General features: G+C 37.3%; 1 protein-coding gene across 1 annotated transcript in view; it reads right to left on the minus strand.

Moving 5' to 3' along the window:
• Positions 1-25240, minus strand: part of DMXL1 (Dmx like 1) — a 157712-nt gene that overhangs the window by 87607 nt on the left and 44865 nt on the right. The window contains exons 11-23 of the mRNA XM_023512698.1: positions 24477-24689; positions 22709-22962; positions 21915-22599; positions 21707-21828; positions 19317-19406; positions 18162-18264; positions 16288-16407; positions 15821-16042; positions 11191-12876; positions 9171-9278; positions 2544-2713; positions 1722-1819; positions 336-501 (exon numbers count right to left, since the gene is read on the minus strand). Of these exons, the coding sequence (XP_023368466.1) occupies positions 336-501; positions 1722-1819; positions 2544-2713; positions 9171-9278; positions 11191-12876; positions 15821-16042; positions 16288-16407; positions 18162-18264; positions 19317-19406; positions 21707-21828; positions 21915-22599; positions 22709-22962; positions 24477-24689 (4037 nt within the window). The remainder of the gene's footprint in view (positions 1-335; positions 502-1721; positions 1820-2543; positions 2714-9170; positions 9279-11190; positions 12877-15820; positions 16043-16287; positions 16408-18161; positions 18265-19316; positions 19407-21706; positions 21829-21914; positions 22600-22708; positions 22963-24476; positions 24690-25240) is intronic.

Genomic DNA, 25240 nt, shown 5'->3' on the forward strand with positions numbered 1-25240 from the left:
GGCCTGGGCTGTACTCAAACCTGCCACCTTAGGTTTATGTGGCTGGCGCCTTAGCCACTTGAGCCACAGGTGCCGAGCCTATTCATGAATATTTTTAAGGACCAAATCAATTCCTTAATCACCACCAATGTACAAAATCTAGTTAAGCTTAATTCTGTATAAATACCTTTCAAGCTAAATGAAAAAATATTAAACTTCACTATGAAACATTAATGTTTAGCATGCGTTATATTTAGTCTTACGTTATATCTACTATGGTTGAAAAATTTAAGTCTCCTAAAGAACTTAAAAGGATGATAATGCTATTTCTTCTTTTTTAAAGTTTCATTCATTACCTCAATTGCATCTCTCAGGCAACCAGCTAAAAGAAAAAATGCTGCAGAATGTTCAAATCTTTGTTTGCCTAGCAAAGAAAAAGCATTCTTTAAAGCTGCTTTACGCCACCTTTCATCCTCAAAATTGTGTCCAAAAAACTGTGTCATCTTGGTGTCTTTTTGAGATCTATTAAAGAAAAGAAAAGTATGAAAATTTTGGAATGCAATTTTCCTATATCAGAATCAATCTCCAAAGGTTATGACTTAAAACTTAAGACTCAATAGAAACATTTGACAGTTTATAAATTACTGTATGTCGTTTCTTTCCCAAGCAAAAAAGAATATTAGATTTATTTTTTCATATAGATCTGAGAGATTATTGAAAAATTTTCTTTCAAACCAAAAGAAAATTACATTAGCAGTAGGTAAACGATTACTCTTTTTTTGCTGCCCTCAGTAGAGTGCTGTGGCATCACAGCTCACAGAAACCTCAAACTCTTGGGCTTAAGCAATTCTCTTGCCTCAGCCTCCCAAGGAGCTGGGACTACAGGCGCTTACCACAACGACCAGCTATTTTTTTGTTGCAGTTGTCATTGTTGTTTAGCAGGCCTGGGCTGGGTTCAAATCCGCCAGCCTCGGTGTATATGGCTGGCACCGTAATCACTGTGCTATGGGTACTGAGCCAGAAGATTACTTTTAAATCCATGAAAAACATATAACTTAAATTAACTTCTATACTACTTCACCATTTAAACCTCATCAGTAACCTTTCTTTGTTGCATATAACCTTGCTGATCAAAATCTTAAAAAGTCACCCTGACTCAAAACAAGCCTAAGATATTCAATATATTAAAAAATTGATCTGGCACCAAAATGTCCCCCCAAAGTTGCTGCTCATGTGGGCCACCTAGAACTAAACCAAAAACAAATGATGAACTATTTATGATAATCATGCTCATCAATCTTGCTGAGAAGTAAAAAGAAAGGCTAAATGAATTCAGCTCAAGAATGAAGTCAGGGCACACAGGAGGGAAACAGTTTTGAGGGACAGCCTAGCCCAAGTGCTTTCAACAGGACAGAGGGTAGATGCAGATGCCTGTTCCAGACTCCGCAATTCATCTTATTCCCTATCCCAATGCTTTAGTTACTTTTTTTTTTTTTTTTAACAAAAGCATCAGGAGAAGTTCTTAAACAAAGAATATGTTTCCAGACTGATAATTCTGAAAACGAACTAAGTGAACTCATCAGGTTTCGTCCACTCTGGAAAACTGGGTTTTTTTTCCCCTATGAAATCTCTCTATACATACAAAAATAACTAAGAATCAACATCAACAAGAACAACAAATCTTTGTACATTTATTCCTTAAAAACAGGTTTTCATTTTGAAGCAAAATGTTCTTAACATACCTGTATAATCCCCAAATCACAGCTTTCTTTTTCATTGCAAGGTAAAAAATGGCTGCATCTAAAGGATCATTCTTCCTATAAAAGGCTGCTTTGGCTACCTATAAGCAGAAAATATTGGTCGAAACTGCACAGAAACAGCTTTTAAGCAAACAAATAACTTCCCTCATTTACAAGACCAGCATACGTTATATATCTGAAAGTTCGGTTCAGTTTAAAAATATGTATATGAATATATGTACACATATATAAAATAATAACAAAACTAACTTACAGGCTGGGCACCTTGGCTCATGCCAGCACTTCGGGAGGACTGCTTCAGGGTAGGAGTTTGAGGCAGCTGTGAACTATGGTCGCAACACTGCACTCTAGTCTGGGCAACAGAGTGAGATCCCAATTTTTTTTTTTTTTTTTTTTTTTACGAGTAACAGCATAAGGGATATGGAATGTCATTTAAAGAAACATCTAAAACAGATTAAGTCCATTCAGTAAAATATTAGCTGTGGGTTTATCATAGATAGCTTCAATCAACTTAAGAAATGTGCCACCTATGCCTAAACTCTTCAGTGTTCTAATTAGAAAAGGATGCTGGATTTTATCAAATGCTTTTTCTGCATCTATTGAGAAGATCATATAGGCTTTGTTTTTGCTTCTGTCGATATGGTGAATAATGTTTATGGATTTACGTATATTATATCAGTCTTGCATCCCTGGGATGAAACCTACTTGATCATGATATTAAGCTGTATTTTATTGGCTAGGATTTTGTTGAGAATTTTTGCATCTATTAATTATTAATTTTTTACACCAAAATAAAACACTCACTTTTTCTATGCATTTGCGTAAGACGCGGGTATTCCGGACCCACCATCCCACACCCATAGCTCTTAGTTCAGACCACGTGGGATCATCTTTCTGCATTGCTGGCAACATGTTCAGCAACTCTTCTTCTGCTACTGAGTGAAATGCCCAAGCAAAATGACTAGTAGACAAGCCTGGAGAAATGTAAAAAATAACATTTATAAGAAACAGAAATACACATATAACGAACAGAAGCTTTCAAAAGAAGATAAGGGCCAGTAAACATGAAAAAGAGACTCAACATTTCCACTCTTCTCAAGTGGGTGGACACCAAAGTAAAAACAAAGTAAGGGTTGTGAAGAAGCAAAGACTCATGATAATTCCAAAAACAGCTACTAATAAATCTCCAATCATGAACCCTAAAGAGAGAGAAATCTGTGAAAGGACTAACAAAGAATTTGAAATAATCCACTTAAAAAAAAGTTCAGTGAACTACAAAAATATATGGATGGAAGTAAAATGAACTTCAGGAAAAAATACACAAACAAGGAAACAGAAAAATAGAAACATTAAAAACCAAATTGAAATCATAGAGATGAAGAATTCAATAACTGGGCTCGGCGCCTATAGCTCAACCTGCTAAGGCGCCAGCCACGTACACCTAAGGTGGCGGGTTCGAATCCCCAGCCCGGACCCGCCAAACAACAATGACGGCTGCAACCAAAAAATAGCCGGGCGTTGTGGCGGGCGCCTGTGGTCCCAGCTACTTGGGAGGCGGAGGCAGGAGACTCGCTTGAGCCCAGGAGTTGGAGGTTGCTGTGAGCTGTAATGCCATGGCACTCTACCCAGGGGGACAGCTTGAGGCTCTGTCTCAAAAAAAAAAAAAGAATTCAATAACTGAAAAATTCAGCAGAAAGTTTCAGTAACAAGCTTAACCAAGCAGAAGAAAGAATTAGCAAGCTCAAAGGCAGAACATTTGAAAATATCCAGTTAGAGGAACAAAAGGAAAAAGAATAGAAAAAAATGAAGAAGCTTACAGGAATTATGAAACACCATCAAGAATCCTTCAGTGCACAGGAGTTTCAGAAGGAGAAGCGAGAGGAAAAAGGCTGAAAAGCATACTTAAAGAAATAATGGCTGAAAACTTCCCAAATCTGAGCAAAGATGCCAACATTCAGGTATATGCAGCACAAGTCTCCAATAAATTTCAACCCAAAGAGGAGTCCCCTAAGACACCTAATAACCAAAGTATCAAAAATCAAAGACAAAATCCCCCACAACATTCTGAGAGCAGCAAGAGATAAGAAACATCATATACGAGATCCCAACATGGCTATCAGTGCGTTTCTCACCAGAAAATCTGCAGGCCAGAGAGTGAAATGAGATATTAAAACTGCTGAGAAAGAAACAAAATAAAAACTGACAATCAAGAATACTTAACCCTACAAAGCTCATCTTCAGAAATGAGGGAGAAACAAAAATTTTCCCAGACAAGTATGAGAGAGTTCATTCAATACTTATAGGAATTGCTAAAAGGAGTTCTTTAAGCAGAAATGAAAGGGCAGTAATTGGAAACATAAAATATTTGAAAGCACAAAATTCAATGGTATAAGTAATATAGAGGCAGGCCTAGAACACTCTAGGACTGCAATGATGGTGTAGAGGGCAAACTTATCCTTATATGGGGTTAAAAGACAAAATTATCATGAACAATTACAGCTAAAATATATTGTAGAGGGATACAAATAACAAAATGATGTAAACTCTGGCATCAAAACAAAATGTGGGGATGGGAGGGCTAAAATGTAGAGTTGTTACATATGATCAGAGTTAAGCTGTGACCAGCATGAAATAGTCCATTACATTTTGTGTAAAATCTCCTGATAACCAAAAAGAAAAAAATGTATATTAGATACATAAATAGAAAGGATTCAAAGCATACAGTAGAAAACTAGCAAAAACAAATGAAAAAATGCTCATTGTCACTAATTATTAGAGAAATGCAAATCAAAACCACCCTGAGATATCATCTAACCACAGCGAGAATGGCCCAAGTCACAAAATCTCAGAACTACAGATACCGGTGTGGATGTGGAGAGAAAGGAACACTTTTACTCTGCTGGTAGGACTGCAAACTAATACAACCTTTTTGGAAGGAAGTATGGAGAAACCTCAAAGATCCCAAGCTAGACCTCCCATTTGATCCTGTATCTCTTTACTGGGCATCTACCCAGAAGGAAAAAAATCCTTTTATCATAAGGACACTTGCACTAGACTGTTTATTGCAGCTCAATTTACAATCGCCAAAATGTGGAAACAGCCTAAATGCCCCCAACCAAGGAATGAATTAACAAGCTATGGTATATATATACCATGGCATACTATTCAGCCATTAAAAAAGATGGAGACTTTACATCCTTTGTATTAACGTACGATAGTAAAGTATCACAAGAATGGAGAAGCAAGAATCCTATGTACTCATTTCTCACATGAGGACAATTAATGACCTAGTACATGGTTGGGGGTGGGGAAGGGAAGAAGAGAGAGAGAGAAAGAGTGAGAAGGAGGAAGGGGGATGGGGGAAAGGAACAGCAGAGAGAGGGAAGGAGGGAGGAGTGGGGTCTTGGTCTGTGACACACCTTTTGGGGGGCAAGACACAATTATAAGAGGAACTTCACCTAATAAATACAATCAGTGTTTCTTGTACCTTCAATGAATCCCCAACCAAAAAAAAAAAAAAAAAGCAAATGACAAGGAATGAAAAAAGAAACAAAGTATCTTTAAAACAACTAGAAAACAAATTACAACCTTTTGGGGGGCAAGAAAGAATTATAAGAGGAACTTCACCCAATAAATGCAATTAGTGTTTCTTTAACCTTCAATGAATCCCCAACAACAACAACAACAAAAAAAGCAAATGACAAGGAATGAAAAAAGAAACAAAGTATCTTAAAAACAACTAGAAAACAAATCACAGAATAGCAGTACTAAGTTCTTACTTACCAATAATTACTTTAAATATAAATGGATTTAAATCTCCAATAAAAAGACATAGAGTAGCTGAATGGATATAAAGCTCCCTGTATGAGACCAGCTCACTTTCAGGGACACACATACACTAAAGGGATAGAAAAAGGCCACACAACAGAAACCAAGGAGAATAGTATTCATAGCAGACAAACAAATTTTAAGTCAAAACTGTAAAAGGAGACAAAGAGGAATGTTATATATTGATAAAGGAGTCAGTTAATCCAGAGGACGTAATAGTTATAGATATATATGCGCCCAACATCAGAGCACCTAAAATGTAAGCAAATGATTAAGGATCTGAAGGGAGAGAGAGATTTCAATACGATAATAGTAGGGACAGCCTGAGCAAGAGCAAGACCCTGACTCTACTAAAAATAGAAAAAGTAGCCAAGTGTGGAGAGTGCCCCTAGTCCCAGCTACTTGGGAGGCTGAGGGAAGAGGATTGCTCAAGCCCAAGAGTTTGAGGTTGCTGTGAGCTATGATAATACCACAGTGATGTACTCAGGGTGACACAGTGAGATTCTGTCTCAAATAATAGTAACAGCAGGGGACTCCAATACCTCCATTTCAACAACAGACAGATCATCCACACAGAAAATTTATAAGGAAACATTGGACTTGACCAATGTCTTGTCATTCAGAACATTCCATCAAATAGCAACTGAATACATGTTCTTCTCATGCACACAAGGAACATTCTTTAGTATAAATCATATTTTAAGCTACAAAGCAAGTCTGAAAAAATTTAAGATTTTTCATTATATTCACAACTTGGCTAATAGTTTGGTACAACAGACCTGACTTTTACCTTATTTCAGCTTTTAACATGCCTTCCTCGATAAACTTAATCACTCTATTTTGTTGTTGTTGTTGAAGTTTGGCTGGGGCTGGGTTCAAACCCACTGCCCTTGGTATATGGGGCCAGCACCCTACTCACTGAGCCCCAGGTGCCATCCAACTTAATCACTTCTAACTTTTGTTTTAAAGCAAAAGACATGTGACTCTGCCTTTCACTTGAACACTTAGAAGACACAGGGTTATTTATTTATTTATTTATTTGAGACAGGGTCTCACTTTGTCACACAGTCTAGAATACAGTGGCATGACCACAGCTTGCTGTAACCTCAAATTCCTGGGCTCAAGTGATTCCCTTCCCTCACCCTTCTGACTACAGGTGTCTACCACCAATCCCAGAGAACCGTTTTATTTCTTTGTAGTGATGGGTTCTTGCTATGTTGTTAGGCTGGTCTTGAACTCTTTGTCTCATGCAACTCTCCTGCCTTAGGCCTCTCAAAGCCAAGGATTACAGGTGTGAGCCAGCCCACCCAGCCTGTAGGGTCATTAATTGTTATGTCTCAGTGATTGGGGTGGTCTGAGAAGGAGACAGAAATGGTCTGTATCACAGTCAGGACACACATAGCTATTAAGTTCACTGTCTTATATGGGCATGATTTGTGGCACTCTAAAACAATTACCATAGTAACAGCAAAGATGACTTATCACAGATCACCATAACTGATACAATAATAATGAAAAAGTTTGAAATGCTGACGGAATTATTAATATGTGCCACAGAGACATGAAGTAAGTACACGCTGTTGGAAAAATGGTGCCACCCAGCATTGTCACAAATCTTCAATTTATAAAAAAATGCAATTATTTGTGAAATGGCCACAAAGCAAAGCAGAACAAAAAGAGATGTGTACTGTTCAGCCTTAAAAAGGAAGGAAATCCTGGCATTTGTAACAACACGGATGAATCTGCAGGACATTGTGCTAAGTGAAAAAGCCAGGCACTGCAGACAAATGCTGCATGATCTCACTTCTATGTGGAACCAAAACCAGTCACAATCACAGAAGTAGAGACTAGAATGGCAGTTAGCAGAAAGGCTGGAGGATGGGAGTAGGAGGGAGATGTCGGGCAAGGGTACAAAGTTTCAGTAAGACAAGAGGAATAAATTTCTGAGATCTGTTAATAACAGTGGATTGTATATTTCAAAAATGCTAAGAGAATTTGAAATGTTCTCATCATAAGGATATATATTTGAGGTGATGAATGTTACTACATTTGATTTAATCATTCCATTTTATAACATTACTTTGTACATCAAAAATATAGAAAATTATGTCTCAGTGCCTGTAGCACAGTGGTTACAGCACCAGCCACATGCACCAAGGCTGGTGGGTTCCAGCCCAGCCTGGGCCAACTGAACAACGACAACTGCACTAACAACACAACAACAAATACATAGAAAACTGTAAATTGTCAAATTACAGTAACATTTTTTAAAATTATAATTATTTAGAAGTTTAACCTTTACTTTTTCAAAGCTGAATGCAAAATGAGAGAAAGAAAGCCAACAGAGAAATAAAGACACAGAAAAGAAAAAACAGATCAGGAGACAGAGACCAGTGAGCAGAGACTAACCCGTATAGTTCCAATAACACTGTTAAACCTGCAGATCCAATCATGTGGAAGTCAGCTCTACTTCTTGAACTTCCTGAGCATTGAGCCAATAAATATTCTGTTTTGTTTAAGTTAACTTAAGTGAGATTTCTATTACTTTGAACTGTGGGAGTTGTGCCTAACAATGTAAGAATATCTGAAATATACTGATATCTGAAATATACACTAATGTTATAAGTTCTGTACTCTTTATGAAACATTTAAAATTTGAATCTGTATCATTTTTATAATAAAAATGTTATTCAAATTTTGAGGGGGGAGGTAAATATAGATAAATGCCAAAAACAAGAGAAAAAAGACAATCTAAAGAAGAAATCTAAGAGAATGAAATGAACTCATTTGCCTTTAATATATTATGCATTTAAAAACATAACACAGAATATCCAATTACCCTATATCCACTTCTTCATTAACTCTTTCCACCTGCCACTAAAAATCCCAATGTTCCCAGTACTCTGGGAGGCTGAGGCAGGTAGATCGTCTGAACTCACAAGTGCGAGATCAGACAGACCTAGAGGCAGACCCTGTCTCTAAAAATAGCCAGGTGTTGCAGCCAGAGCCTACAGCCCCAGCTACTCGGGAGGCTGAGGCAAGAGAATCACGTGAGCCCAAGAATATGAGGTTTCTGTGAGCTATGATGTCACAGCACTCTACTGGGGGTGACAAAGTGAGACTCAGTCTCAAAAATAAATAAATAAATAAATATCCCAATGTTTTAAGCAAAGAAGATTAAGAAGAAATAAACATTTAACAAAGACAGGAAACACAGAATGTGTCAAATTTGTCCTCATTATTTTGTCTGGGCAAAAAAAGTATAAAATATTATAAGCTCCTTTATTTATTTATTTTTTGTAGAGACAAGAGTCTCACTTTATCACCCTCAGTGGAGTGCCGTGGCGTCACACAGCTCACAGCAACCTCCAACTCCTGGGCTTAGGCGATTCTCTTGCCTCAGCCTCCGGAGTAGCTAGGACAACAGGCACCTGCTACACGCCCAGCTATTCTTTTGTTGCAATTTGGTCTGGGACAGGTTTGAACCCACCTCCCTTGGTATATGGGGCTGGCACCCTACCCACTGAACCACAGGCGCTGCCCACAAGCTTCTTTTTTCTACTTGCCTTATTTCTCCCTCAATATATTACTATCAAAAATCACCTTGGTGGAGGAGTTGCGCTCGATAGGCTGGAAGGGAAGTTGTAAGAAAGGTATGGAGTCGGACAGCCAAAAGAAACTTTAACCCACATTCATCAAGAGTTTCTCCACCTACAACCAGAGGGAAAAAGTATTTATTTATTTTTATTCACAGAAAACTCATTTTGTAAACATGTTATTAATTTTTTTTTTTTTTTAGAGACCGAGTCTCACTTTGTTGCCCTCGGTAGAGTGCTATAGAGTCACAATTCCCAGCAACCTCTAGCTCTTGGGCTTAGGCGATTCTCTTGCCTCAGCCTCCCGAGTAGCTGGGACTACAGGTGCCCGCCACAATGCCCGGCTATTTTTATGCTGCAGTTTGGCTGGGGCCGAGTTTGAACCCACCACCTTTGGTATATGGACCCAGTACCGTATTCACTGAGCCACTGGCACCGCCCAAACATGTTATTAAGTACACAATTTTATACTACAGAAACAAGTACAGTTAAATAATTGGATAAATAACAAAGAAGAAAATGAAATGACTCAGAGTCTATGACATTCTTTATAATCTGACCTTTTCTGATCTGAATCTTATTTAAGTTAAAATGATTGAATTTTCTTTAGAGTCTCACTATGTCCCCCTGGGTAGAGTGCCGTGGCATCATAGCTCACAACAACCTCAGACTCTTGGGCTCAAGTGATTCTCTTGCCTCAGTCTCCTGAGTAGTTGTGACTATAGGCACCCACCACAATACCCGGCTATTTTTTGGTTCTAATTCTCATTGTTGTTTGGCAGGCCCCGGCTGGATTCAAACCCACCAGCTCCAAGTGTATGTGCCTGGCACCCTAGCCGCTGAGCTGCAGGCACCGAGCCTAAAATGATTGAATTTTTAAATAGTTTAACCTTATCTTTGGCATATGTTACATTGATATTTTCCACATTGATTCAAAACACATATCTGTTCCAATAACCTGCTGTTACCACTAGAAGAAACAGTTATATTGTGGGAGGGCCTGATTTTTAAAGTAAAAATTATAAACAAAATACCAGGCGATGCCTGTGGCTCACTGAGTAGGGTGCTGGACCCATATACTGAGGGTAATGGGTTCAAACCCAGCCCCGGCCAAACTGCAACAAAAAATAGCTGGGTGTTGTGGCGGGCAACTATAGTCCCAGCCACTCAGGAGGCTGAGTCCAGGGAATCACCTAAGCCCAGGAGTGGGAGGTTGCTGTGAGATGTGTGACGCCATGGCACTCTACCAAGGGTGACAAAGTGAGACTCTGTCTCTACAAAAAACAAACAAAAAAACAAAATACCTGTATAACACAGTCACATTAAAAAATAGTATCTATTAGCAATACCTCTTAAAGCAAAAGTATCAAGATTCATAACTAAGTTTTCTTAAGTTGACAATTTTTTATTATTATCATCTTAAATTTATTGCATATATTTCTTTCAAGCTTAGTTCAAAGGCATACTGTCCTATATGGGGTCAACAATGATGGACTTGCTATTAATAATTTTGGACCATACGTGAGATTTGATGGGAATCTGTTCACAGTTCAGAAGGCTCATTTTTAAAAAATGCCCTCTGCATGAGGAAAAGACCTAATTATTTTGTACATATACTTGTTATTCTAGGTAGGAATATGCACTAATTTTTTTAAAGTATGTTTCTTTTAAAACACAAATCATAATTTTTAAGGGTGGATATTATTACAACATGCAGAAAAAAAGCAGAAACTAACTTTTAGGTTCAGGTACTAAAATAATTGTTTAGTATGAATCTGTTAACTTTTGCTAAACTCAAAAAGATCTTTTATATTATTAAGCAATTAGTAAAAATGATAGGCATAATGGTTGTTGTGTACTTCCTCATATTTTGATTCATGGCATAAATAGCATATATTAAAGTTAAAACTTTAGTAAGATGGTAAAGGTAGCAAAGATGTTTTAAAAAACCATGCATCATTTTTATATTAAGATTATTCTCTGTGAAAAAATAAAAACGTTATCACAAGTCTAGAATTTAATTTTACCTTGGTTTCTGTCTCTGCTTTCTCCAATATCTGTGCTTGTAGTTGCAATTGTATCTGCTAAGGCCATCAAGGACATCTGTTCCATCCGGCTGAGACCTGGTAAACTAGAATGAAGTAAGTGGCCAGAAAGAACCTGAGCATGCTCAGGACCAAAGTACGTTGGACTGTACTGGGAAAGGTCAATAACACTGGGCTTTGGAGTCTCCTCATCTGTCTCTAACACATCAGTATCGGCCATCAGAGCTGAGGTCTGAAAGAGCTCATCGTAATTTTCTTTTGATAACTGATGTGATTTGTTCAAGGTATTTTCATTATGGGGTTTCTCCAAAGATGAGTAACAGCTGTCATCATCTGCTGCAAGTAAGGCGTACAAAGGGAGTGGAGGGACAGAATCTATTTCTGTGTAATCTGTGCTCTCAGCCTTGCTGAAGGCCTGGGGGTCTCGGGTGGTGCTTCCGCTAGCACTGATGGTGAGAGATCGAAGGCGGCGGTCGGGATTAGATTCAGCTTCATTCAGAGCCACGACTTCCCCAGCAATGCACTTGACAAGATGGGACAAGATGGCCTTTGCTCGCCGAACTTTGCCAAGATCCATAAGTTCTAAGAGCTGCAATGGATGGTACTGGGGTAAAGTTGGGGAAAGTACATGGGCTGCCTCAAAAAGACCTGAATCTTCCATATCCACCGAAGGATCAAACACACTCTTCTTTCCACAGATTTTCTGTGCAAGGCTAGTCATGGATCGAGTCAGGGTTTTCTTTGGAGGAGGTAACCCAGCACTTGAGGAGTTACTCTGTTTTATTAAACTTATTATAGATGGAGTGCTCCCATTGTATGAGTCTGTTATAACAGGTTCTTGTTTAGTAGAAGGCTGCCACTGGGAATATACATGCATTTCACAATCCATTCCTACCACAAGGATGCCATCCCGGACCCAAGATAAAGAAACAGGAAAAGGTGGGGAACCTTCTACCGAAGATACCAAGTCCACACTTCGTAATAGTACAAATTTAGAAAGGGGTACAACTTTAGTGCTCTCCCAAAGAGGAAAGCCCAGGCTTTCCTTACCAGTCTGTTCTTGTACCTTGCCTGCTAGGGGTCCATACATAAAAAGCTTTGATCCAATTCCTACAGTCAGGATATGAGATCCATCTTCTCTAGACATCCAATCTAAGTGAACTAAATGCTTTGTGTTTGATGTGATATTCTCTCTACTGGACAAATACATCTCCTGTTTATTATAGGCCACTAAATTGCTATCAATACTGATGCCAGAACCCAACACTGTGCTTAACTCGTCTAAATGAACTGTCTGTTCAAGGACCCAACACGAGCCTCCTGTAGACTCACATTCAAAAATACTTACATGCATCACGAAGTCCTGAGAAGATCTACTATTAGATGTAGGCTGCTTGTAAGCTACTGCTAAACGATTTGTATGTGCACAGCTAACTTCTATAGGCCTACCAGGTACCGTTATACTACTGTTATTCTGAAGTCCATCTTCAATAAGTAATGGCCACTCTTCCCAAATGTACACAAGATCCATTTCTCCATTCTTTGATATGCCAGATTCTCCATGTGTTACTCTGCATCTCCAGAATCTTACTTTCTCATCTGAACATGAAGTTGCCAATAAATAAGGAGCACTGCACACAGGATAGATGGAAGAAGAACTCAGATGTCCTAAAATGAAAGTATTCCATTAATAAAATGTCAACTTTGGCTAAATACTTCTGTTTTTATGAACTAAAGGCTTTAGTCCTTTTGTATGAACTACCATTGAGAATATGATAATCTATATTTAGGTTAAGGGACAACAGGAACAGTTAACAGGCTTTAATGACATGAAAAAAGGTATACAAGAAGAAAACATCATCAAAACTTAGAGTTGGAGGCTAGGCACAGTGGCTCACACCTGTAATCCTCACACTTGGGAGGCCAAGGCAGGTAGATTACCTGAGTTCAGAGTTCGAGACCAGCTTGAGCCAGAGCGAGACCTCATTTCAAAAAAATAGCTGGGTGCTGTGGAGGATGCCAGTAGTCCCAGCTACTTGGGAGACTGAAGCAAGAGAATCACTTGAGCCCAAGAGTTTGAGATTGCCGTGAGCTATGATGCCACAGCACTCTATCAAGGGCAACAAAGTAAGACTCTGTCTCAAAAAAACCCATAAAAACAAAAACTAGAGCATGCTTTAATTCCAGCATTTTATAAACAAGAAATCTTAACCAAACATGTTAAGTATACTATGTCTTATCAAACTACCAGACAAATTCTAGTCCAGATTTTTAATCCAGCATTCAATTCACAACTATATATTATTTAATTTTATTATTTTAATCTTATTTTAGAGATAGAGTCTCACTCTGTCACAAAGCTGGAGTGCAGTGGTGCGTCACAGCTTACTGAAACCTTTGACTCTTGGGCTCAAGCAATCTTCCTGCTTCAGCCTTCGCAGTAGCTAGGACTACAGGTAAGTGCCACCATGCCTAGTCAATTTTTTTTTTTTTTAATTTTTGTAGGGGAAGAGGTCTTACCATGTTTCCTGGGTTGGTCTTGAACTCTTTGCCTCAAGCATTCCTCCCATTTCAGGCTCCCAAAATTCTAGGATTACATGTGTGAGTCACTGTGCCCAGCCTGGTTTCGTAACTATACTGGATTTACACATTATTATAAATTGCATTTTAAAGGTATTTTGAAACATCTGTCAATACTGACTAGCTCCTTCTCCTTCATATTTTTTGATATAAATATAAAGGGCTTTGCTTACCTACAAACTACCTGGTCACTTTTCAGGGCCCTTCATGGTTGAGGTATATTTGACATAGCTTATGCTGAGAAGATTCCCAAGTGTAATTTAACATTTGCATAGGCTTAAAGTAATCACATACTACTATGGTAATTTTCTAAAACAGGAAATCAGCAAACTTTTTCTTAAAGAGCCACATAGTAATAACTCTTTTAGGTTTTTGTTTTGTTTTGTTTAGAGACAGAGTCTCACTTTATCGCTCTTGTTAGAGTGCCATGGTATCACAGCTCATAGCAACCTCCAACTCCCGGGCTTAGGTGATTCTCTTGCCTCAGCCTCCCTAGTATCTGGGACTACAGGTGCCCACAACAGCGCCTGGCTATTTTTTGTTGCAGTTTGGCTGGGGCCGGGTTCGAACCCGCCACCCTTGTATGAGACTAGAGCCCTACCCACTGAGCCACAGGTACCACCCTCTTTTAGGTTTTGTTAGCCATAAAGTCTTTGTTGCAAGTACTCAACTCTATCACTGTAAAGCAAAAACAGCTATCCACACTAGTAAACAAATAGGTGTAGCTGTGCTGCAATCAAACTTACAAAACATATAGGTGACCCATATCCTAAACTAGTAAACACAAACAACCAATTATAACATAGACTTAAGACATTTATCATATTTTATCATATTTCACCATAATTGTAGTAAGCTTTTTACAGAAAGCCTTCAAGGACACAAAATTAACCATTGGTTTCTGTAAGCTGAATAGAGAATAAAAATCTTATCCTTCCCAATAGTACTGATTACAAAAATTCTTTCAGAAGTCAGAAAAAAGCTTTCACCATATGCTAGCTCCTTTTGCCAAACCAAACAAATCTCTTCTTTTCCATAGGTCTTTTCTTCTAGGAAAAAACTCTGGCCCTAGATTAATAGGAAATTTATCTTAATAAATAGCTTCAGTTTCTCTGTATTTGCCATAAGATTTTAACTGAAGTTCCATAGTAAAGAGCATACTGTTACAGGGCTAATGATAGCGACTCTTCAAATTCTACCAATACAAAGCCATTCTTTTTTAAACTTTAACTTTCTTTGCATTCATTTTTTTAAATTAAAATATGCCCCCAAAGCAGAATGCAAATATTAATACCCCCAACTCCTATGAACTTCACCATTAAGAAAACATTGAGTACTTGAAAACAACATGATAAACTGAAAAGCAAAGTAAATCAGTCAGAAATGAAAGAATTATCTGATGAAAAAGATGGATTTGTCTTGGTATTCTTGATACCTTTGAACAGTGGTTCAGTCGACAGTGTGCATAAGAATCACTGTGAAGGCTTGTTAGACCTGACGCTGGGCCCTAATCCAGAGTATTATGAGTTGGTAATTCTAGATGACCCAAGAATTTTCACTTCTAACAAGTGCCCAGGATGCTGAAGCCGCTGGTCTGAGGAAATTCTGAAAACCACTGGACTAAAATAAGGATGCTTAAATACACACATACAGCAGGAACTGCACACTCAGAATCTTTCTTACTAGCATATGGCTCCAAAGTTTGCCATAAGGTACAACTCCCAAAGTTTGCAAATAAGGCACAATTTAGTTATCACTTTTGTTACAGAAACTTTTCAGTTGTTCTTCATGAAAGGGCAATGAAAATTTGTTTTAGACATCACTAGTTAAGACTTAAAACTGGCTGATGAATGTCAGAGTAATCTGAAAACATAATGAGAAATTTAAGTGTTCAATTTCGGGCATTCGAATTTATTATTTCCATGTCTAGGTATATGTGGACTTAAGAGGTAGTTGCAGCAGCCTATTTTTAAATACCTGGTAAACACTCATGATTTACAAAATTAAGTCTCTTTTCATAAAATTTACAAACCTGCTGATGGCTTAATACTTATGATCTCAACTCCTTCTGGCAAATTCAACTCTTGGCTATAAACCATTTCTGAAGACAGAGTCAACTTGCTGGTACTCTGGAGATTTGCCCTGCAAGCCTGATACTTCTGTGAGAAAGGAGACAGGATCCTCTCTGGAGAAGAAGAATAGTGCTCTTCTGGCTGACACACTGCTTCAGATATTTTTGAATCTACTTTTTCATCTATAAAACATAAGAACAAGGGAACTCTATAAATATTACAATTGCTACATTTTATAATCCACAACTTCCTTATAAAAAATAAAAGAGTAAAAATATTACTATGATTCTTTACAGTAAGAAAATGAGAAAATCAGTTTGCGTTTTGAATTAAATGAATAGATAATTATCAACATTAAATAAGAATGACTCTAAGAAATATTCTGCTTTGAACTGTTTAATCATGTTTAATTTGAAAAAAGACTCACCCAACGAGACAGGAATTGACTTTAAATGTAAATTCCACATGTGTAACAGGGAACGGCTGTCTTGCGTGCACTCTATTACAATCAGATAGAACTTTTCAGAAAATCCATTGGGTGAGCTGCCTGCTGGTATGAATGATATTTTTCACTATTAACATAGAAAAATCAGACAACTTACTATACATATCAAGTTAAATTAACAAGATTTAAAAATAAAGAAAACTAAAAAATTTTCCTTAAGTCTCTAGTATAAAGTGGCATTATAGAATACATTCAAATTCACCAAATGAATTTGTATTAATTCAAAATTTTTACAACAGTATATATGCTGTATATAAATTTATTTTTCTTTTTTTTGAGACAGAGGCTCCCTATGTCCCCCTCAGTAGAGTGCAGTGGTATCACAGCTCACAGCAACCTCTAACTCTTGGACTTAAGTGATTCTCTTGCTTCAGCCTCCTGAGTAGCTGGGACTCCAGGCATCTGCCACAATGCAAGGCTATTTTTGTTGTTGTTACACTTGTCATTGTTGTTCAGCAGGCCCAGCCTGGGTTTGAACCTGCCTGCCTCCGTGTATGTGGCTGGTGCCCTAACTACTGAGCTATAGGCACCAAGCTATAAATTTTATTTTTAAATTGACAAGCTCAAAAAGTCATATATTACAGTCATCATGATCAAATTGTTAACATAGATTAGGCTACATGAAGTGGGAATTTTCAAAATAGACAGGAACTATGTGACATATACTCTAAGTCAACACATGACGAAAATGGTGTTACATTTTTTGAAGCAAGCTCTATAAATTAAAGGAATTAACTAATTTATGATAGTTATCTAATGACCAAAAAATGTAAGTATTCATTATACAATATGTAAGTAAAAAAAAAGTTCTCAGCTCAAATTTCAGTTTAACTGCATACAAGTTGTTCTAAATAAATAAATCTTTCTAAAATAACGTATATTGTAAAATTAGTGGCATATTATTACCTGGTAAAAAACCTTTTTTTAAACAATACTTTTTAATCCAAGTTTTTTCTTTTTTTATAACTCAAATTCTGTAAAACAAGTATCTTCATTATGTACAAAATTATCCACCTGGGGCAGTGCCTGTAACTCAAAGGAGTAGGGTGCTGGACCCAGCTAAAAACTACAAACCAAAAATATCCAGCTGGAGGCCAAGAATTGGAGACTCACTTGGGCAACATAATGATTTATATTTCTGTCTCTATGAAAAATGAAAAATAAAAAAATTAGCCAGTCATGGTGGATGGCACTTGTAGTTCCAGCTGCTCAGGATACTGAGGTAGGAGGATCACTTGAGCCCAGGAGTTCGAGGTTGCAATGAGCTAAAATTGTGCCACTGTACTTTAGCCTGGGCAATATAAGATTCTGGTCTTTGGGAAAGTGAATTTTGAGTTTGGTTTGACTTTGTAATTGAGACTAATGACCAAGAGATTTACCTCTATTCTCCTTCATGCATAGTAACAGTTAATGTTGAGTTGAATAATTTTTTTTAAACTGTTTTATTATAAAAGTATTAAGAAACTTATCTTTAAATTAAGTTTGAAGGTATTTCTTTACATTAGTTTCTAAAAGACCAGGAATCCACATTACCCAAATTAATATGGTAGGACCTCATCCAGGAAAAGAGCACTCACACATTAATGAAAAGGTATTTCTACTATGCAGGTTAAAAACACTTAACTGAGAAACCACTTTAATTGTTTTCATGCTTATTTCCTGGTTAAGAATAAAAAGATACACAGAACAATTTTAACTTCAAATAAACAATGTGAAATATTATATCAATTCATCTTTATTAACTGCCTATCATATTATATGTAGTATTTCTCATTACATGAAAGTTTTTTCTTTACCTGCATTAGATAAAATGCTGTCTTTTCCTAGACTTTTCTTTTCAAGATTATTCAAAATGAAGTCTTCTTGAAAAACATGAAGCAGCTGGGTTTTTCTGCCATGCTGAATGTAAATAAATACCAACATAAGTTGATACACGTGTTATTCATTTAATAGTAAGTAACTGGGAAAAAATAAATACAGTAGAACCTCTGTCAGTTGACCAATCCAAGGAACTGGAACAAACTAGCCAACATATGGAGTTGGTCAACATATGGAACTAGGCCAAGGTACTGATACTGATATGTACTCATGGTACATGTCCAATCTATGAAAATCAGATCAATTTAAGGAGGTGGTGAATGTAGCAAGGTGACCAACTATGGAGGTTCTACTGCATTTCATAAAGAAATATTCAAGCAGAATCAAAGTTCAAAAGTTCATCATGTTAAGTCTATGGGACCAGAATAACCTTATGAAAATGGAAAAAGCCTAGGTCAAGATAATTTGCTTTCATTACAATGAGTCTTGACAATTAAAAAAACGTGTGATATTCACCAATGTGCTTTATACCAATGCAAAAAAAAGTATCATTTTATGTAAGTGGTTCTTTTAGTGATTTTCATAACCATGAAGAACATAAAAGCACTTTATTCAATCTAAAGGTCATGTGACATTATTAATATCTACAATGTGTTTAAGAGGCAGAGTTTGAAAATTCAATTGATTGTGAATACACTACATCTGGGGTTTTTTTGTTTTTTTTTTTTTTGAGACAGAGCCTCAAGCTGTCACCCTGGGTAGAGTGCCATGGCATCACGGCTCACAGCAACCTCCAACTCTTGGGCTTAAGTGATTCTCTTGCCTCAGCCTCACAAGTAGCTGGGACTATAGGTGCCTGCCACAATGCCTGGCTATTTTTTGGTTGTAGTAGTCATTTTTGTTTGGCAGGCCCAGGCTGGATTCAAACCCACCAGCTCTGGCATATTTGGCTAGTGCCTTAGCCACTTGAGCTATAGGCACCGAGCCTATAATCTGATTTTTTAGTGTGAAGTACATAAAATGTGCAATGTATGCTATCCATAGCAAAATATCAAATTATACCAATTTATATAGAGATTTTATACATAATAATTTCACATTTTATATACCACCAAAAAAGAAAAAGTACTTACAAGCTTGGTAATGGGATCTAATGCGATAATACATCCTGGCCTGGCTGTCGACTGCTGACTGACGATGTTAAACACTTCGCCAACATATTTCTGTTTTTTAAAAAATTGATATGTCCTTTACTAAACAACTAAGTTCAAAAGTGATTAAGAGCAAAGCACATAACATTTCAGGAGTAATAAAGTTCAACTGGTGCTAACATAGTCTCTTTCAACTATAAACATTCCAAGCTTTACCTTAACAAGAATTACACAGCAATGAATAAGAAGTATAGCTCAGTTGGTACAGAGAAAAGTAAAGGCAATGCTTGGTTAACTTAGGGGGCGAAATATTTCAAACCCCAAAAAGTGAAAAACTGACTTCAATTTCCTGGAAATGTTCTAAGAAGCAGGTCTTTTTAAAGCATTCATTTTGAGAAGGGAAGAATGGAGTTAAAGAAACAAGCTGACATGCCATTTACAGATACAGACTTAAGCCACTTAGGTTCTGAGTGCTCTGTCAAGCTCACAATGCTAAATTCTGTGACCAATTCTCCACCTTCATCATACTTGCTCCATCAGCAGCGTTTGATCCTGGTGCTCACTCCCTTCTCCTTGAGATACTTTGTTCATTTGGCTTGCATTATGTACCACATTCACCCTACTTTAAACTAAGAAGGCTTCAGCATTCAATCTTTCTATCACTTTTATTTTCCAACTATACTCTTTCCTCAACAATCTCATTCATCTTTACAACTTTAAATACACATGCTGACAACTATTTTATATCTTCAGGACAGACTTTCCTCTGAACTCCAGAAACCAGCCCACTGGGTCTCTTGGATGTCAATAGGCAACTCAAAATTACACATCCCAAACCAGGCTCTTGCACCTTACTTGGCCAGCTCTACTGTTTCTGCAACATTGTTTCTCTCTGTATTAGTTAATATATCTGTTTTCTCCTCATCTTTCTTCACTAGAACATAAATTCTATGATACAAATTTTTGTTTGTTTTCTTCACATCTAAATTCCCAGTACTTAAAATAATGCCTGATAAATAGAAGACCCTCAGTAAATACTACCTACACTATGTGTTTCCACTACAATACTACGTGTTTTTAAAAACCTGTGTTCTTCTTTAAGAGCAACTTGTTTCCACTTAGAAGGATGCACTCATCAGTCTTTCCCAAATGGCCTGCTGAGCTTCCCTGAGCTCCTGAGCTTCCCTAAGCTCTTACCTGGGTTTCCTCTGCTCTGTACCCTACCAGGAATTCCCACCCCCTTAAAGTCTTCCACACAGACAGGTGTTACTGGGGGCTGCCTGAACCCAGGAGGCCACACTGGACCCTGTGTTAAAGTATTTTAAAAACTAAACATTGTTTTGTGACATGAAAAAAAAAAGAAATTAAAAAATATATAAAATAAAATAAAAACCTGTGTTTTGCAAAATCATCTTAAAAATAACTTATGGAAAAAATAGGACTAGAACAGACCACTGACATTTATGCAACTCTGTAACTAGAGCATTAACAAATACATAACTGGTAGCTGGAGAGATGGCTTCAATAGGAAACTCAACAGTCCAGAAGAAGCCTGCCTCTGGGGACAAGGCAGCCTATAGGTTACTATTAGGTTGGTACAGGAAAAAAAGTGTGGCCTCTCATAAGGCAAAAGCTTTGCAACAGTATTCAAAGGACTCCTGCCTGAATTGAAACCAAGTGGAGGACTTTTTCCTTTTATGATTAAGATTAAAATTCTACTGTTATTCTAGCTCCCCTTGTCTGGAAAAAAATTGCAGATGAACCAACATGACTTCCATATCACACTGTCAGTAGTGCCCATTTGTCTATAAACAAAGAAGTATTATAGAAACATATATTGTAAGAGACTAGATTCTACTTTTTGAATGAACTTTTTAAAAGAGCTTTTCATAGTTATAAAGGTATAGTATGTGGGTACAAATGTGAAAAAAATAAAACAAAGTACAAATGTTTATTACAAATATATGTCACAATTCTAGAATATGCTCAATAAATACAGATAAAGTATCTACAAGCATCATATTATACATGCTTTTTTTTTTTTTTTTTTTTTTGAGACAGAGTCTCACTCTGTCACCCTGGGTAGAGTGCTAGGGCATTGTCTTAGCTCACAGCAACCTCAAACTCCTGGGTTCAAGTGATCCTCTTGCCTCGGCCTCCCAAGTACCTGGGACGATAGGCATATGCTACCATGCCCGGCTAGGTTTTTCTATTTTTAGTAGAGATGGGGGTCTCAGTCTTGCTCAGGCTGGTCTCAAATTTCTGAGTTCAAGCAATCACCTTGGCCTCCCAGAGTGCTAGGATAACAGGTGTGAGCCACCACACCGGACCCATATTATACACTTTAAACTGTTTCAAAAGCCATTACTTACAGAAATTTCAGGGTTAGAAAGCTCAAATAAAAGTTTCTTGGCGTCAATAACTGCTTCATATAATCTCAGATACTGCCCATCACTTGCTACAAAGCACGCACTAGGAGAGTTGCAGTAGGCACCTAGGAAGTATTTAGATTTAGAATTTAACCCTTTAGTGATAATATCAGAAAATCTAAACTGTTTAAATAAAAATCACAATGCTTACCTAGACAGTAACTGGGTATAAGAGTAGGCAGCCATGCCACGTTGGAAAAGGCAGAAACATGAAGAGAATTAATCCGAGCAAGCTCAGATACTCCTCCAGAAAAAGACAGTGGCCCAACTGGATCAACCCTCCAGAGAATAAGCTCACTATAAACTGCATTGGGATCCTGAAAGGCCATATCAATGGTGTTTTTATTTTGTTGTTTCAAAGAACATTCCTCAGTATTTACAGCATCAAAAGGCTGCTTCTGGTTATCAACATCTGGTGTCCTTAAAGCATTATGGTGTGATGTTGTCAACAATAAGGGTAACACTGAGTGGCAAGCTAAATCGTTAAGATGAAAGCGATGACCACAATATCTGGATTTGTGGGAAATACTAAGAACTGTAGAAAATGCAGATTCCTCAGCGAAACTGACCAGCCACTGATTCAGAGAACCATCAGCATGTTTTGAAATCATCATAACATTAGGGGTAAAAATACTCAATTTTAAACTATTAGAAGATTTATTGTGACCAGAAGAGATAAGCATTGATGTAGAACGAGTGAGGCCAGAAGGTTTCTGTTTCCCTTGCTGAATAGCCAGATCAACATTCTTGGTACAGGCATACATCACTATGCTCTTACAGAGAGAGTTCGCATCACCTGTGGGGAAAGCTACAGGAATTCTGGAAACAAAGGACACCTAGAATTAAGAAAGCAAGTATTAGAACACATGAAATCACATAAAGAGGTATTATAAATCAGTACCACATCAACAAGAAACAGCTGTCCAGAGATCATAATAATAGTACCTGCACTTGACGAAACATGCCAGGCTGGTATTCATCCAGCCAATCCACGTGCCAAACCAGCAAAGAACCATCCACGGGATGGATACTGAACAGCATGTCTGCATTTTTACTCCATTCAGACAGAAGGACTTCAATCTGATGATCAATGGCAGCTGACGGTAAGGATGTAAAACTTGAATTCGGTACTACTTTATCTCCAGCCAATTCCTTCTTTGCATGATTTATTTTCAGGTCATCAACACAATCATCCGTTTCTATAACAAAAAGAAGTTCATGAACAAAGTAAACACAATCATGTTATCACTCTAAGTTAAGAAACACCTTTATAAATGCATTCTTGATGAAAAACATATAGATTTTATATTAACAAGAAATGGGTTCCTCTTTTAAAGTAACTTTGCTCCTGGAATATAAATTCAATGGAATTAATTCTAATCAGAGGTCTTACGGGGCTGAGTGAGACAATGGGTTACTGGTAAAAGAACTAATGTCAAACTCGAAAACAGATAAATTGGTTTCTGAACCTAGATATCCTATAATTAGCTACTCAACCTTCAGTCAAACACACTACTTATCTACTTATCTAGTTCAATGTTACAGAACAATTCACACAAAGTTGTGTCACTGTACCATTATTAGCACAACAAAAAATACTTAAATCAATTTAAATGTCTCTTAACAGAAGAATTGCTAAAAGTTTTCTCTTAGACATGAACTACTTAGGAGCTATTAAAAATAATGAAATGAAAAACTGCCACTAATGACTGAATTACAACAAAGTTTTGGGATGTTAATTTTGCTTAAAAATGAACACTTTTTCTTCTTAAAAAAAAAAAACAGTCTTTATGTTTGAATGAACATAGAAAAGAATCAATCTGGAGGGATACTCAAGAAACTTAACAATGTAGAAACCTTACACTTGTCTGCACTGGATTTTTTTTCTCCCTTATGATCATGTACCTGGTACAATCTCATAATTAAAATGAAACTTTTCTTTTTTCTTTTTTTGCAGTTTTTGGCCGGGGCTGGGTTTGAACCTACCACCTCCGGCGTATGGGCCCAGCGCCCTACTCCTTTGACCCACAGGCACCACCCTAAAATGAAACTTTTAAAAAACAGACTTACGAACCATAGACTGTTGCAGAGATGGCCCGCTGCCCAAAACATTTCAGACTTCCCAGTCCTCAGCACAGGGAGCCTACTCAGTCAGGAACTACATGAGGCCCCGTGACTAGCTCTTGCCAAGAGAACAAGAGTGGAAGTGACTGCATCGCTTCTGAGTCAAGGCAACTGAGAGACAGCTACACTCCCCCCTCTCCTTCTCTCTCCACACCAACTAAGGCTGAATGCAGAAGAGTTCCAGGCCCTAAGTACAATGCGTCTCCCACTTCAATGTACTCACTAATGACCTGGGAATTTCATTAGATGGCAGCTTCTAGTTTAGAAGATCCATGTAGAGCCTAAGATATGTATTCCCAATAAGCTTCTGGGCAATGCCAATGCTGCCAGTCTACAGATAAGCCTTTAAGAAGCAAAGTCCTAGGGGCTGACAAAACGACAGGAATGAGGTCCCTGAGTCCTTAAATCATATGGATGAAAGCCACAAGGAAGAGCAACATTTATACTGGATTATTAAATGAGTTAGTCCATACATGAATTAAGGTCATTGCAATTTGTAGTTTATTTCTGATAGCAACTCTTTTGTCCTAAGATAAAAACTTTTATTTTGAATAAAACTTTAAATTTTACATTCTTCTTAAAGCTTTACCTTCATCAGATTTTACATCTGTCTGATTAGAGTCTTCCACACTGGCCTCAGAAGATGCTTGCTCAAAACTTTTTCTAACTTGCTGCAAAAAGACTTCCATGGACAAGGTAAAATGCAGTTCTTTATTGTTTAGCCAATGCACCACAAAAGGGCCGCTCTTCTCTTCATTCTCACTTAGACTCAGAGATGTAATAGATGGAAGAAGTGGAATGTCTAGAAGAAAAAAAAATCACAAAATTAAGATTTTTACCATTTTAACATATGAAACATTCATGTCTCATTTTTATTATTAACTATGACATTTACCTTCTCTTTACTTCTTTACTTTTTAATTTAACTTGTTTTTGAGGGTCTTTTTAAAAGACTTTTTTTAGAGCAGTTTTAGTTATAGAAATAAGCATATACCCTGTCCCCCACACACAGCCTCTCCCATTGCTAACATCTGCCACCAAGCTGGTACATTTATTCCAACTGATGAGCCTTCAGTTTACCTCAGGATTCATTTTTGGTGTTGCACATTGTATGGGTTTAAATACTTTATAATGACATTACATCTATCTTTAAACCTCAGAAATATTTTATTTAACCTGTTGACTTCTGACAGGGTAATGTTTGCCACTGTTATTATTAATGATAGGTAACTAAATGATAAATTTAACATACCTATTATAAAGTAGATAAAATTACATATTCTAGGTCACATAGCATAATTTATTTAACCATACATGTTATCTTTAATCCTAAAATTATTCTCATGATGAAAA

This window comes from Otolemur garnettii, unplaced genomic scaffold (genome assembly GCF_000181295.1).
Source record: "Otolemur garnettii isolate 467f Iridium unplaced genomic scaffold, OtoGar3 scaffold00030, whole genome shotgun sequence".
In the NCBI taxonomy this organism is placed as follows: Eukaryota; Metazoa; Chordata; class Mammalia; order Primates; family Galagidae; genus Otolemur; species Otolemur garnettii.